Source organism: Gymnoscopelus braueri (assembly GCF_963280865.1).
Source record: "Gymnoscopelus braueri genome assembly, chromosome: 9".
NCBI classification, from domain to species: Eukaryota; Metazoa; Chordata; class Actinopteri; order Myctophiformes; family Myctophidae; genus Gymnoscopelus; species Gymnoscopelus braueri.
The window spans coordinates 38239110-38254924 of record NC_137610.1 but is presented as its reverse complement, the minus strand read 5'-3'; the positions used below and the strand labels follow the sequence as shown (position 1 = coordinate 38254924).

General features: G+C 41.7%; 2 protein-coding genes across 2 annotated transcripts; one reads left to right on the top strand and one right to left on the bottom strand.

Moving 5' to 3' along the window:
- The first annotated feature begins 979 nt into the window (after positions 1 to 979).
- On the top strand, positions 980 to 3095 carry exosc6 (exosome component 6). The gene is made up of 3 exons (XM_080437607.1): positions 980 to 1176; positions 1529 to 1700; positions 2305 to 3095. Exons 1-3 carry the CDS (start codon positions 1062 to 1064, stop codon positions 2843 to 2845), a joined length of 828 nt encoding a protein of 275 aa, XP_080293733.1. The 5' UTR covers positions 980 to 1061; the 3' UTR covers positions 2846 to 3095.
- A 1668-nt stretch (positions 3096 to 4763) lies between these two features.
- On the bottom strand, positions 4764 to 14335 carry tgm2l (transglutaminase 2, like; the record flags this gene model as incomplete). Its single annotated transcript, XM_080438162.1, has 15 exons — positions 14228 to 14335; positions 12976 to 13146; positions 12118 to 12348; positions 11254 to 11372; positions 10481 to 10609; positions 9485 to 9662; positions 8941 to 9082; positions 8584 to 8687; positions 8283 to 8425; positions 8040 to 8145; positions 7321 to 7469; positions 6924 to 7053; positions 6552 to 6712; positions 5982 to 6118; positions 4764 to 4923 (listed from the first exon to the last, which is right to left on the bottom strand). The coding sequence occupies exons 1-15, from the start codon at positions 14241 to 14243 to the stop codon at positions 4764 to 4766; spliced, it is 2076 nt and encodes a 691-aa protein (XP_080294288.1). The 5' UTR covers positions 14244 to 14335.
- Positions 14336 to 15815: the final 1480 nt, after the last annotated feature.

Sequence of the window (15815 nt, the reverse complement as noted above, 5' to 3'; positions counted from 1 at the left end):
CTAGACCCACAAATACCTTACAATCTGAGTACTGTGTTTGCATGTGACCTGACTGACCATTCTGGGTTGCGTGAGAGGTCCTTGGCCCAAGGGCCCCTGTGAGTCTTAATCTGACCCTGAGTGAAGGCCATTTTAAATAACTATACTTACTCTGGAACCACTCTGTCTGGAATGAGGCAAGATAGGGCATAGGAATGATGCAAGTTGGGGATGCATGTATGATGCAATACCCGTTGTAGCCAACCCGTTGTCACTCAGAGAGTATGCTACCCGTTTTACCTGTCTGTTTGTGTATGTCCCTTTTGTGCCCATATGTGGAGATTTCTGTATCTGTCTGTCTGTGTCCTTTTTATACCCGTAAATGGAGTTGTGGGAGGGATGGCCAAATATGGAGTCTAGGCCAGTCTATGACGTCAGTAGGCTTATGACACTTAGGTCACCTTGATGACATCAGGGTACTCCATACCCTGATAGTCTCCATGTATGGTAACCTCCATGAGCTTGTGATATCACAGACAGAGGGATGTCAGAATGTGACATAATCAGTGACACCACACACCAGCATGGTTTATATAACTGTTAGAAGTATTTTTAATAATGGGCATATTACATTTGGCCTCCACCTGAAAGCCCCCAATACCCCCATGTAACTTAAACCCCAGCATCAGTATTGTGGGGAAAGCTTTAGAATTTTCACAGGCGTTGCGTCGCGTTGTGAGCTTGTCGATCTGCTATTTTCAGCGAAAGCTTTCCGAACAATTACAGAAAACAGATAAGACACTAGTATAGAGCCCTGGGGATTAAAGAAGTGGTTAAAAGACATTCTGAACTCATTCCTGTACTTTTTGACACATGTACAGATATTATCCAGCAGGTGGCAGTGAATGCAGACCAGTCGCCAGCACCTAGACACACAGGGTGGCGGAACTATTTATTCTCAGTGCTGTTTCAACATCGGAACACATTCTGTAGTGGACCATTTCTACAGCCTAGCAAAAGTCTACACGCGGATCTGAAGAATTAATATAATATTTCATCTTCAAACTACATCACGAATCACGATGCCAACTGATACTAAAAGAGTACGGGGGCCAGAAGTAACACAAAGTCTGTCTCTCTTTCGCCCTAAGCCGGCGATAACGTCGTCATCCTCCGCAGATGGAAAGACAACACACGGTCAGTGGTGTAAAGTAACCACAATTCTTTGGTATTGTTTTGTTTACTGGAGTATTTACAATGTTCAATACTTTTACTTCTACTCCACTACGTCTCAGAGACAAATATTGTACTTTTTACTCCTATTATTTGATAACTTTAGTTACTAGTTACTTTGTAGATTTGTATTATTATTATAAAACATACATTAACCAAATAGCCGATCTACAAGCTCACTATGAGTCAAGATGCGATGCATTGTGAGCTTGAATTCTGGACTTTTACTTGTAACAGAGTATTTCTACATTGTATTAAGTATTGATACTTTTGCTTAAGTAAAAGTAACATTTGAGTACTTTTTCCACCACTGCAGACGGTAGACAGCGCGATCAGGTCGACGTCCGACCCGTGTTCGTTCGCTGTGGGCTGATCAGCCAGGCCAAAGGATCAGCGTACATTGAAGCTGGAAACACCAAACTGATGTGTTGTGTGTATGGCCCACGAGAGACAGAGCGCAAAGACGAGACTGATATGAAGTGTGGAAGGTAAGTTACTGATGTATGTATGTATGTATGTTTGTTTGTTTGTTTGATTGATTACTTTATTCAGTGGTTCTCAACCTGGGGGCATGATTTTGGGGGGTCCCCAGATGACAGTAATGACAAGCTAGTACCTTTAAAAAAAAAAAGACCCACAACGCCTTGTAGATTGTATTTTCACAATATTTATCTGTTGAACTGAGTCAAACTAAATGTAATGCCTTCAATTCCAAGTGCTTGTCAGGGTGGGGGTCCCCAGTTCAAATATGATTATTTTGGGGGGTCCTGAAAAGGTTGAGAACCACTGACTTTAACAGTTTGCAAATGGTACAGTGGTACGATTATACAATGGTGCTAAAACAATAACACAAAAATCCCTGAGGGCTTATATCCATTGTGGTCCTGTGTATTCAATTCATAGAGACATTTAAAGACATACAATAATATACTAGACAGTATGTGTGTGTGGATATAGATACATATTTATGTTGCAGCAGCATGTAAACCTTTTCAACAAGCACAAATTGACTGGTGTCATTAATTAACCTGCACCAACACACATAATTTTTTTTAAACTATCTCTTGTTTTGTCTTTCTCTCTTCTATCTAGGTTGATGACTGACATGCGGTTCGCTCCCTTCTCTTGCCCAGAGAGGGGTTCTTGGATACAGGGGAGTGAGGAAAAAGGCCTCTCACTGATGTTGCTTGAGAGTCTGCAGCCGGCTGTGTGTCTTCACAAATACCCCCGATCACAGATCGAAGTCAACGTGATGGTTCTGGAGAACAACGGTTCAGTCCTGGCTCATGCCATTACCTGCGCATCCCTCGCCCTGGCAGATGCAGGGATTGAAATGTACGACCTGGTTCTCGGCTGCTCCCTCCGGCAGGATGGTGCTTCTTATGTGATTGATCCTACTTACTTGGAAGAAACCGGCTGCAGTTCAAGCGAAAACCAAGGCAGTCTGACCATTGCTTTCCTCCCCAGCTTGAACCAAATATCTGGGTTACAGTCAGATGGGGAAATGATGGAGGAGACCCTAACAGCGGGAATTCGGACCTGCATTGAGGGATGCTACAAACTGTACCCTGTCATTCAACAGGCTTTGGCCAAAGCTGTACGGAGGGAAGCCCCACCACCATCAGAAAGCTGAGACTGATGGGACATTCTGATCTTGCCTCTTGTAGCAGAATGTCTTATATGTCTGCTTTTGTAAAATGTTACATGAATACTGATGCAATTCTTTTTGACCGAAATGTAAATAATTCATGCAAATGATTTGCTTGACTCATGTCAGTGATGTGGCCAATGTTTTCTGGTCTGTGGAAATGAACAGTTTAATAAAAAACCTACCTGATTTAACAACCTGATACAGACATTAAAGCAGTATTCCTCAGATCTGAGGGTTTGGAGAATTTGGTTCCTGACCAACCAGTTTACAACTTAAAGATGCAGTGCAGTGACATATTTTTGAAGATTCAGTCTGAAACGTCGTCTCAACCAATCGGAAGGTCCCTAGGCTATGGGAGGTTGGAATCTCAATCACTTTGCTACTATGTGGCTTATTTCTAACCTATGTTTTTAGATACATATTTTAGTGTGCAGATTGGGATATGGGAATCAAACGGATGCATGTAATCAAGATTCATTTATATTCATGAAAGTTGTGTTATGTCATCCCACAGCACGTTTTTGTTTACAGGAAGTATTTAAGATTGGCTTTTAAGGGACCTTTGATATAAAGTCCCTTTTTCCCCAATTATTTTGGCATCTATTGTTAGATATGCCCATATGATGACCACGGATATGCTCTAAAAGTGTGAAAAACATATTTTTCATATTTCACTACACCTTTAAGCATACTAATATTTCTTTTACAGACAATGAATGAGACAAAAAGATAATTTGTGAAAACTTTTTTAATGTAAAGTATATGGTATGTTTCACATCGGCATGATATTACATAAATAACTTATGGAAATACATATTTGGAAAGTAGTATTTTATGCAAAATTATTCTTTGTTTATAAATAGTACTGATTAGACATAATTGTGTACGATAATTATTTTCCCCATCTTCGTGATAATGTGAATGGACAAAGTGCAAAAAAGTTAAGTCCAGGATCACCACTTCTCGCACACAACCAAAGTGGCTAATCCCCTCACAGTAATGGAATTTTACACATTATCTAACCTTAAAGGTCCAGTGCAATTACATTTTTGGTCATTTTATTTTGAAGTTTCAGTCTGAAACGGCCTTGCAACCAATCGGAAGGTTACATCCCTTCAGGCTATTGCATGGTAGAACCTCACTCACATGGTGCACAATGTTATTGTTTGTAGCCTGTAGGAGGGGGCTGGCCAAGGAAGACAGTGATGGCTACTGTGCAGAATGTTTGTTACCAAGTTGCTTATTTCTAACCTAAAATGTTTTCAGATACACATTTTAGTGTGCTGATTAAGTTAACAATGAGTAATACACCGTCTGGACGTCATCTTGAATGAGATACAAACTTAGTAGTTCTGTAATTGAAATCAGCTGTGTTTGGAGGAACATGCAGCTTTCATGCAGTATTATCTTGTGTCCTTGCTTACTGTAAATTCATGAAAGTTGATTTAAGTAATTAAGATTGTTATTTTATCCCACAATTTTTTAACCCATCTTTTCCCCCCAGTGCCAATTATCTAAGTAATCCTGAGCGCTACACTCCCTCTGCCAGCCTAGGGAGAGCCTCCTTCAATGCATGAGAGCTAGCAAGCCGCTTCTTATCACCTGACAGGTGGGAGGTTCCCTGGTTAGACTTAGCGCGTGGAAGGAACGCGTTATTCCAACCAGTTCCTTTCCCCTCCATCAGGCGCCCCAGCTGACCAGGGGGAGGCAGTATAGAGACCAGGATTACTGCATGTTTCTGTAAAGGTACCTACCCTAAGATTGTCTTTTTAGGGACTTTTGATATAAAAATAGATCTACTGTTTGGTATGCCCAAATGATGACCTCTAAAATTGTGAAAAACATATTTTTCATTTCACTAGACCTTTAAGTTTCAGTCGAGAGTTATCCGATATCAATATCAATATCTTCTTCTTCTTCTGTGGACAAGAAGGGTGGCAACTCCCTTCACATCCTTTAGCCTGTCTGAGTCAAAGTCCACCATCAGCTTTCTCACCCCTGTCCTCGTGGGCTTGAAGGACAAATTGACTGTCACTCCGTGACCTGGAGCAATATCATCACTGAAAAAGACATGGAAACAGGAGGAATGGAAAATGATAATATGTTCATTTTTCTTTTATATTTGAACATCCAAAACACCTTAACAGATACCTCTGCATAAGGGTCACAAACACAGTGATGGAGAACATCAGGGATAGCAGGGAGAAAGAGTGGGTTTTGGTTCAGTGTTATTGGTAATGCACTGGGTTCATGATCAAATTAGGTAAAACATTTGATTTGCTGTTATTAGATTTTCGTGTCATGTCATTCATTTCCATCGAGACCAATTGCAGTCACTAAAGAATAAAGACAGTACAAACTATTGTACTGGCTAATAAATTGATGCTCAGGAATCAGGGTCAGATACCCACAGACATTGTGTGTTGTGTATGTATGCCACATGTACTTAGTATGTTGAAGAAACGTATGTGTGTGTTTGTTAGAGCTATGTGCATTTATGTTTGGACTGTGGTTCTCCAAGGGGAGATGTTTAGTAATGCTAAGTTGGGATATGCATACTCTGTCCATCTCTGCCTTGCAGTGCCTTGATATGTGGGTTTGCAAGCACAAATATGTTTTGGCATTTTGTGCAGATTTTGGGGTTGTGTGCGGCACGCCATGTGCACAGGGAAGACAGAAAAGTTGAATGTGTTCCTACTCTAGCAATATGAGCAGAGTTTTCTGTAAGGAAAGTTGGTATACTATCACAACCATTCACATAATCTACAATCTCTGACTCACGCACACATAAAAAAAGACATCATTATTCCTTTTGAAAATCCTTAATATTCGGACAGTTCTGCTAGATAGATTAATGACAATGGGTTAAGACAAAACATCCTCATGGGAGAACCATAAGATGGGACATGGGAACAATCAGAGGTACTCTTCTCCCCTTAATGGCGTTACGTTTTGGGGAAATCTTCACTTCTGATGTAAAGACAAACACTGAAACATGCGCCTGACAGGTTGTGTACTGAAACACTGACTCCAGTTAAAGTACATTTATTTCTGCTTCATACTTAATTAACATGGTTGATTCTAATGATTCCAATTGTGTCCACTGTCCAGTACTTACATGAGAGGGATCTCTCTAGCGTACAGTAGTCCTGCCCCCTCGACAGTGAACACACCTCCTTTCAGTGTGACTGGCAGGGGATTGTTGAAGGAGATTTGTGCTGTTACTTCTTCATATTTAATTACCTTCCCGGGAACCTGAAAGGGTACGACAGAGTTAGGGTGTGTGTGCAACAAAGGGGTTCTGTGCAATCGAATTTACTCTGCTTGGTCAGTGTGTCAGAGACAGAAACCATTAGTGTACATCACACTACTTCCAGTCTCAAAATGATAAAGGAGTCAAAAATAACACTTTTTCTTGCTGGAGTGGAGATGCTTGATGGCTGTGCAAAGATGGACCAGAACAGCTAAGATGATATGGTTGAGTTGTACACCATCACAAAACATATGATTTGCACTTATTTACGACATCATGAATATAATTGCATTTCTGTATGGACCCGGACAATACACTTGGGACCTGATTCAATAGCCATAAAAAAAATTATATACTGTATGCGTGCGTGCGTGTATAAATCTAGTGTGTGTGAATGACAACCATGGAAGCTAACTATGGTTAGAATGTACACACCTGAACATGGAGTTCTGGCATAATGAGTGGGATGTTAGCAACGTCCAGGATGGGTTCATTCTGGCCAGGGGCTTCCAGAAGTGCGACCACCCTCAGCACATGGTGCTCAGACACGCATGCGGCGTAGTGGTCATAATGCAAACGCAGTACCTCTTTATGGGCTAGGCGTGGAACACACACACAAACACACACACACACACACACACATGGTCATAGCATTATTAAACACATAATGGGAGGACTGAGGAGAAAGTGTAATAAAGAAGAGAATGTGTAATACCTACACCTATAATAATAATAATAATAATAATATTAATAATAGGTGTAAGATATTGGGACAGGTAGCCCCTGCAGAGTATCTCTACTATTTACCTTTATGTGTTGGCACTGTGACACTGACTGTTCTTTTTTGGCACTCCCCTCGATGAACAGAGTTGTACGTGACAGCCGTAGACATCAAAGTGAGCTGAGCTTTGGTGTCCTGGCTACCTGCATTCTTCACCTAGTGACAGATGAATGAACAGGAGGATAGATGAATGCATGTACGTACGGGTATAGGTCAGGACAGCTTATACATATTAAGATTATTTGTTGATGCTCTTGTTATGATACTGTCTCAACACTTGTTCACATATTGAAACAGAATAAAGTAAAACAACATTTTAAACCCAGTTTTGCATAATTTCATCCTCAGTTCATAAAAACGCATAATTCAATCGTCCATTCATCCATGCATCCATCCAGGTAACTTTTACAGTCTGTTATATACCTCAACAATCACGTCAAAATCTGTCCCAAATATAGGCTGCTGGGCATGTTTGATTGACAGCTGGAGGCGCTCTGGTTCTGCCACCCCATTGGTCAGCTGGTTAACCCGACGACCCGCCTTCTCGTATACCTCTCGCTCCTTCTTTGAGCCTGTAGATAAGACAGGAAAGGATTAAAGGAAACTCAGAGGTGTCTTAAGCTATGTTCAGACTAGCAGCCTATTTTTGACCTATCTAGATTGGAATCAGATTGGTTTGATCAAGTTTGAACAACAAAACAAAAAAATACATATTTTTGCATATCAGATTTGAACCACATGCTTCATGATTTAAAATGCGATCTCTAAAGATGTGTATCAGTCTGAACACTTGCACACTAAGACTGGTTTCCTGTGTTGTACAACAATGTAGGCAGTCGAAAATATGTCAGCTTGTAGATCTTTTATAAGTTTTCGACAATAATAAGTGAAGCATTACTCATGCCTATGTCGTTATGTCAGTAGGCCTACAACAGCAACCAATGCAGATGGGTCTGGATGACAGAAATCCAATCTGATCACTTTCAAATAACAACGTGGACAGTCAGTCCTAAAGATCGTATTTGAGAAACAAATCAAATTTGCCTGCAGTCCGAACAAAGCCTTAAAGCTTTTCAGACATGCCCCCCACTCCTCTTTTCACCTTTTATTCTGCTTAACTGTGGTAAACATTTCCAACCGACCTTCAGGATATTTGTAATGGTGGGTGACATCTTCTCTGTAGTCTCCGTAAACTTCAGCACTCTTTGTGCTGATGTTCCGTCCCACGGCGGTTTGGTTCACTCTGGCCTACAATAAAAAAAGATATAACATTGTTGTTAGAATTATAATTCATAGCATTAGTAGTTCTAATAATATGAATAATGTATTGGAATATTATACTTTTTTTTGTACTTTTCAGTCAATAAAATAAAACAGAAGCACACCTGCCGCCTTTGACCATCTGCGTTGACAATCCAGTGGACGATGTCAGCGTTGACCTCAGCAAATATAAACGGAGCATCGTACTTGATTCCCAACTCGCCCTCTTTTATGGCCTTCACTGGGCATGGACCACAGCAATACACACCTGGAGAGGAGAAAATGTATATGTTCCAAACATTACTTTACATTACTCATCTCGTTTCATATTTAAGTAGATAAAGAAGACATAATGATGTGGGGGGGAGCAGACAAAAACAAGAGGGGACATTTGAAGAGAGTACTGAAGGGAGAAGAAGATAGTACCTTCACTCCGTTCCTGAGGCGTGGGGTCCAGAACCTGCCAGCCATCATTTCCGACTTGGAGGTCCTCTCTCTTCATCCACGACTCCACCCAACAATGGAAGTTCCTGTAACCATGAGGAGAGGAGAGGAGAGGAGAGGAGATAACCAGACATGAGGTCACTTATTTGTTAAGAATGTGTGTGTGTGTGTGTGTGTGTGTGTGTGTGTGTGTGTGTGTGTGTGTGTGTGTGTGTGTGTGTGTGTGTGTGTGTGTGTGTGAGAGAGAGAGAGAGAGAGAGAGAGAGAGAGAGAGAGAGAGAGAGAGAGAGAGAGAGAGAGAGAGAGAGGGGTCTGGACATGTGTGTATAGTAGTCCTACCAGCTGCTGTCACCCCTGACATCTTCTGTTATTCTCTCCAGGTCTTCATTCAAAAGAATATCGATGGAAAGGTTCCCATGAACGTCATGGGCAGAGGCAAAGTTGGTGATGCAACGTGTTGGAATTCCCAGGCAGCGTAACACTGTGAAGGCAATGGCCATTGAATAACATTACAATAACATAACAAATCAATAACAAATGACAAAAGCCAGTGATGTTTCACCACTTTCCACTCCGGCATCCCTATTTATGTCATTATGTGAAAATGAAAAATTTACAAAAAATAGCGAGAATAGCACCTCTACAAGCTTGAGCTTATAGATCTGCCATTTTAGCTATTCCTCATGAAAACTGAAAAGTATATAGGGTTCAAGGGGTTAACCCATTAATGCAAAGTGGAGAGCAACAGAAAGACAAACATGTGATATAACTCATCACGACTCACATTCAAACCCAGAGCATTGCAAGTATGTGACATGAGTAACTGAATCATATAGTAGGCCTAAATGCGTGTTCTGTGGTGAGTGGCATGTTTGAGCCTCACCTGTGCAGGCCACACCAGCGAACACCCAGCACTGGCCATATTTGACGCTCTTAGCCCCTGCCTGACTCCACTGCTGAAGAATAGGCACACTGCCGGTCCATTTGGTTGGTGAGAAACCGTCAGTGTACGGCTCCTCCCAGCGACCAAACAGCACACCATGGTCATCATTAGAGTTCACCTGGACAGTTGGACACAGATGACACAGGTTTAAGACTGCAATTCAGAAACAAACATGCTCCTGTGCAGCACAGTTTTAATCTAAATGGACCTTTTCTGCATGTGTTTCTCCCCATAAATATTCAATTCAATTCAATTCAATTTTATTAAAGTGTCAAATCACAACAAGTTGTCTCAAGACACTTTACATGTAGAGAAGAGACCCGACATCCCACCCTGAGCAAGCAATTTTGCGACAGTGGCATACAAAGAAATGATGGACATCACTCCAGTAGATTACCACCCACACCAAGATAAGTAAATGCCAAAAGGTTGGTCTCTGAAGTGTTGGTCATGTGCTTGCTAGTTTTGTCATCGTGATGATAATGTGAACACATGGATTTTAGGACTGTGGTCTGGTGTGTGGCTCACATAACCATGAAATCCACATGTCTTCTCTCATGTCTAGATTAAAGGTGCAATCCGGAACTTCTATGTCACCGATATTCGAACCCAGGTCTCCCTCATGAGAGACCAAATCCCATATTGGCTTAATCAGGGGAGATGTTGTGCTTCTGAACTTGATGCAATACTACTTGTCAACCAACAGGTATACTACCTGACATCGAGGTCTAAATTTACCAAAGGAAAATCAGGGAGGAGTGGGAGACCACCTCCAACCACTGCAGATGTACTACTTCTTAGTACTTACTACACTGTATTTAAATACTTACAGATTGGCTAAAATAAGATTTTTTTAAATTAAAATAAGTTCCAGATTGCAGCTTTGAGCCTACATACTGTATGATTAAATATGTTTAAACATTAAAGAGATCTCACCATGCCAGTTATTATTCGGCTGACGTAGGCTGGGTCAAATCTGTTGTTGATATCCATTTCTGGGTTCTTTAGAGCTGCATTGGAGTGGTCAAGAATCTCAAAGCAGATGTCCACTACGTTGTCTTCAAACTGCGAGAAAGACACATATTGGACACAACAACTTATTTAAAACAATTATTATGATAAGAGTGAGAAGAAGAAGAAGAAGAAGAAAAGTCCTAATGTTTATATCTGTATTCTACACAGTATTCAGTAAATCAGCCTGAATATAAAGAATGTCTGTCTGTTATTCAATCTATCAGTCTTTCTGCCCTCTGTCCGTTTGTTTGTCTGCCTGCCGGTCTGCCACTTGGCTGACTGCCTTTTAATCTTTCTCACTATCCTCTCACCAGTCCCTTGTTTGTGTGATCTGGGAACATTCTGACACCTACCATATATAGAGGAAAAAAAAGTTCCTGGTTCAGCCGCATATCCACTGTCACTCTACTGTGACAATTCACACGGGCCACCCGCCTAGAGGACAGGGAGATACCTGACCTAGCCATGCACCCTCCTCACCCTTCATCAGACAAGCTTCGTATCTGTGTGTGGGGTGTCTGTACTGTGTGTGTGTGTGTGTGTGTGTGTGTGTGTGTGTGTGTGTGTGTGTGTGTGTGTGTGTGTGTGTGTGTGTGTGTGTGTGTGTGTGTGTGTGTGTGTGTGTGTGTGTGTGTGTGTGTGTGTGTGTGTGTGTGTGTGTGTGTGTGTGTGTGTGTGTGTGTGTGTGCTACTACCTGTCCAAAGTTCCAGGGGAGATTGTTGATGTGATTCCAGCTCCCTGTATAAATGATCCCATTCTCATTCATAATGTACTCATGCAGCAGACCCTCATCTGAGAGGTACACAGCATCATCTGGGAAACAAAAACACATGAGAGAGCTATGGGCATATCATTTCGTAACACTAATCAAGCCAATGACCAATATTAATACATTTGGGCTGTACTGTTATCTTTAAGGAGACAGTGAACCAGGATCAAAAAACTAAACCCCACCCTCAGTCTAGAACACATGAATAAAGCTTGAATGCTTATTTGCGTTGTGGATTGGTGTTTTTAGTGCAGAGCTGCATCCTGATAAGCCTTGGGAAGCCATTCAGAGACACACAACAGTGATGAATTCCCTCCAGATTCAACATCAGTACACCTAATCAAAGCCAGTGATTAGGAAGCAGAATCGTTTTCATAATACTTTCGGGATCTGACACAGTGTCTGCATTTTTGATAAATTGTAGCCATGGGAGCATTTGCTCCTGAGAGAAAGTGCTGTGTGTGTGTGTGTGTGTGTGTGTGTGTGTGTGTGTGTGTGTGTGTGTGTGTGTGTGTGTGTGTGTGTGTGTGTGTGTGTGTGTGTGTGTGTGCGTGCGTGCGTGCGTGCGTGCGTGCGTGCGTGTGTGTGTGCGCGTGTGTGTGTGTGTGTGTGTGTGTGTGTGTGTGTGTGTGTGTGTGTGTGTGTGTGTGTGTGTGTGTGTGTGAGAGAGAGACAGGGAGGGAGAGAGGGAGGGAGAGAGAGAGAGAGAGAGAGAGAGAGAGAGAGAGAGAGAGAGAGAGAGAGAGAGAGAGAGAGAGACAGGATGGATGAGTGTATTTCTCCCGTTACCTTTGCACCAGGGGTTAAAGAGTAGAAAGAATTTGTGGTCGCCTGTCTTCTCTACAATGTGACCATCCGAAGACATCAACAACACAGCCAGACGGTACTGGCCAATCGGAGCATCTGCTGGACTGTGGAGAGTGAGTAGAACTTCGCCCTGTGCCCTCTGCTGGTGAAACCACCACTTATCACCATCTTCCCGCTCAGTCTGAACCTTGATCACAACCTGGTCCTTCTTCCCTGCATGTAGAAACAAATGGCTGGATGAGATGAGCACATTTTCTTTTTTCTGTCTGAGGATTCATACCTTAGCACGGTGGTTCTCAACCTTTTTAGGCTGTGAGTGACCCCCCAAAATAATCATATTTGAACTGGGGACCCCCCAAAATAATCATATTTGACATGGGGACCCCCCAAAATAATCATAGTTGAGTTTGACTCGGTTCCACAGACAAATATTGTGAAAATAGTGGATCTACAAGCTCGTTGCGAGGTGTTGTTGTGGGCTTGTAGATCAGCTATTTTCAAAGTGTTTGCCTCTCTTTCTTTGACAACTACTATTTGTCAAAGATTTTTTATAGTATAGTTTGTTGATTACTTTTGATGCAGTAATGCTCTTTTTTCATTTATTTTCCCTTTTCTTTTGAGGTATTAAAAAGGTCTAAAAAAGTCCTTAAATTGTCACTTTACTGTCATCTGGGAACCCCCTCAAAAACCTTCTCAACCTGTGTGCCGGGATCCCCCCTGGGGGTCCCGACAGACAGGTTGGGAACCACTGCCTTAGCACCTCAACCTCACCTCAACACCTCATTCGCCACGACATTTCATATAGTTTTGACCCCCCCCATCCTGGAGAGTTGTACTCACCCAAGTGAAGCACCAAAGCCAGGTGGTGTTTGGTGGGCATAGAGTCAGAACATTGCATGGTCAGGGAGAAGGGCTGCCCCCTGCGGACAATCAAACGCTCCCGATCTATCTCCTCTGTGCGGTGAGCCCGGTTATTTTCATGACTTCTCATATCCATACCAATGATCACACCTAACATACAACGAACAGACATCATTCATCAATGAGACAGTCTTTGATAAACAATTTTCTTTGATCAGCTTAAATATCATCATTTTATAAAATAATGGGAGAATTGCACAGCATGAATTCCATGGAGGTTTACACCGTCCCGCCAGACGACCAAACTGTCCTGGTATTTGTTGGTGGGATTTAATCTGGTTGTATCACACTCTAGTGTAGACTCCTACAGCATCACATTTCTCACAGATGACATACTCGCTCACAGCATTTATTATGTGTAGAGAGAGGCCAAAAAGCATGTAAGAGAGACAGACAGACAGACAGACAGACAGACAGACAGACAGACAGACAGACAGACAGACAGACAGACAGACAGACAGACAGACAGACAGACAGACAGACAGACAGACAGACAGACAGACAGACAGACAGACAGATAATGTTCTGACTGTTTACCTGTCTGCTTACAGTACACTACAGACACAAGTGTGTGTGTGTGTGTGTGTGTGTGTGTGTGTGTGTGTGTGTGTGTGTGTGTGTGTGTGTGTGTGTGTGTGTGTGTGTGTGTGTGTGTGTGTGTGTGTGTGTGTGTGTGCGCGCACACACACACACACACACACACACACACACACGTGCGTGTGTAGATAGATAGACATTGCTTCATTTAGAAAAAAACGATAAAAACATTTGAAACAGAACAGAATAGATAGATAGATAGATAGATAGATAGATACTGTAGATAGATACTGTAGATAGATACTGTAGATAGATACTGTAGATAGATAGCTAGATAGATAGATAGATAGATAGATAGATAGATAGATAGATAGATAGATAGATAGATAGATAGATAGATAGATAGATAGATAGATAGATAGGTAGATAGATAGATAGATAGATAGATAGATAGATAGATAGATTGATAGATAGATAGATACATACATACATAGGTACTGTACATAGATACATACATACATACATAGATAGATCGATATATAGATAGATTCATACATACATAGATACATAGATACATACATACATACATACATACATAGATACATACATAGATAGAAATAGATAGTTCACCTACCATTGTGGTTAGCCATTGTTGTACGCTCTTGAAATAATAGTTCTTGGTATCGTCACTCTCTTTAAAATGTTTCACTGGCCCTTTATCCCTCTGTGGGTCTGAAAAACTCTGAAAGCTCTGAGATGTCTTCACACTGCCCTGTGGTTGAAGTCTTCTGCTTTTCTAACTCAGTCTCCATCACTACCCTATTTATACAGAAGCACCCTGGCCCCAACCCCTCTGATACACTCATCACTCATCAGCCAAACAGACACACGCACGCACGCACGCACGCACGCACGCACGCACGCACGCACGCACGCACGCACGCACGCACGCACGCACGCACGCACACAGACACACACACACACACACACACACACACGGTCATAGCATTATTAAACACATAATGGGAGGACTGAGGAGAAAGTATAATAATCACCCCTCTTGATGTCGAAAGTAAAGACTTGATTGATAGATGTATTTTGACTTGATTGATAGCTGTATTAACCACTTTCACCCTGCACATCCCTATTATGGCCTATAGGTCTATAGGTACGTATACGTATATTGACTATTTCAGATTTTTTGGGTGAATTTGAAAAAGTGGTGTGTCCAGAAGCCAGAATCTAGTGCATATGTGCATTTGTGTGGGTGGGTGTGTGTATGCTTGTGTATGTTTACTGGTGTCCCATCCGATACAAGTGCATACACTAGCATCTTTGTTCATCTGTGCGGGTGGGGGGCTGGGGGTAGTGACATGAGTGGATGCATGTTATGTGTATTTAGGGGAGAGTGCTATATCCATGGAATCCTCTGCTGTCTCACCACTGTTCCAGTAAGCTGTATACAATGTCCATGTCTGTGGCACTTGTTGAAAGGGTCAGGTGACATTGTATAACTTAATACTGGAAGTTTGACTAACTTGAGACAAACAAGTCTCCCCATGGTTTACAGTGTTGTGGATATGCGTGAAATTCTTTTGCAGAATAAATCAGCATAAGTTTTGGTGAGATGGCCCTTTAACACCAGAATGATGTGTCCTTTCCCTAGTGCTTCTCTGACAGTTGACGTACTATATAATGTATGTAGGAAGGTGTGACTATCGGGAAATCAGTCAGATTTAAGTAAACTTCAGATGAAAGTCAAAAGTTCACTTCGAGTGAAAGTTGTGGACAGCACTGACTGGACAGGACTCTTATGCTGAGTAACAATGACAGTATTTCACCACAGCAGTATGTGTGGAAAGCTATGATGAAATGTATGAGTGCACATTAAGTGCAAGCATATAAATAGAAGTCCTTTTAGTTTTTTCTTTACCTTTGTGATACATATCTGAGTATAGACAGACAGCTGGTGATGGTCACCTTATTGTCTGTGTTTATTGAACCAGGTGAATAATCTCTCAAGACAGATTCTGCTAACAGCAAAAACAAAACAAAGGAAAATTATTATTATTATTATATTTCTCATAATGATTTTTGGGAAGGTATACACCCCTAAAGCTAGAAAATATGTAATAGCATTGCAGCAGTGGTAGCTTTCTGTGTGTTATCATTCCATTCATAACCCCATACCAAAACACACTTTTCAAGATGATAGATAGAAC

What these genes read in the sequence shown, in the direction of transcription:
- exosc6 (XM_080437607.1), top strand. Translation starts at nt 1,062, where the DNA reads ATGCCAACTGATACTAAAAGAGTACGGGGGCCAGAAGTAACACAAAGT. An exon ending in AGATGGAAAGACAACACACG is followed by an intron (nt 1,177 to 1,528) that starts GTCAGTGGTGTA and finishes CCACCACTGCAG; the next exon opens with ACGGTAGACAGCGCGATCAG. An exon ending in ACTGATATGAAGTGTGGAAG is followed by an intron (nt 1,701 to 2,304) that starts GTAAGTTACTGA and finishes TCTTCTATCTAG; the next exon opens with GTTGATGACTGACATGCGGT.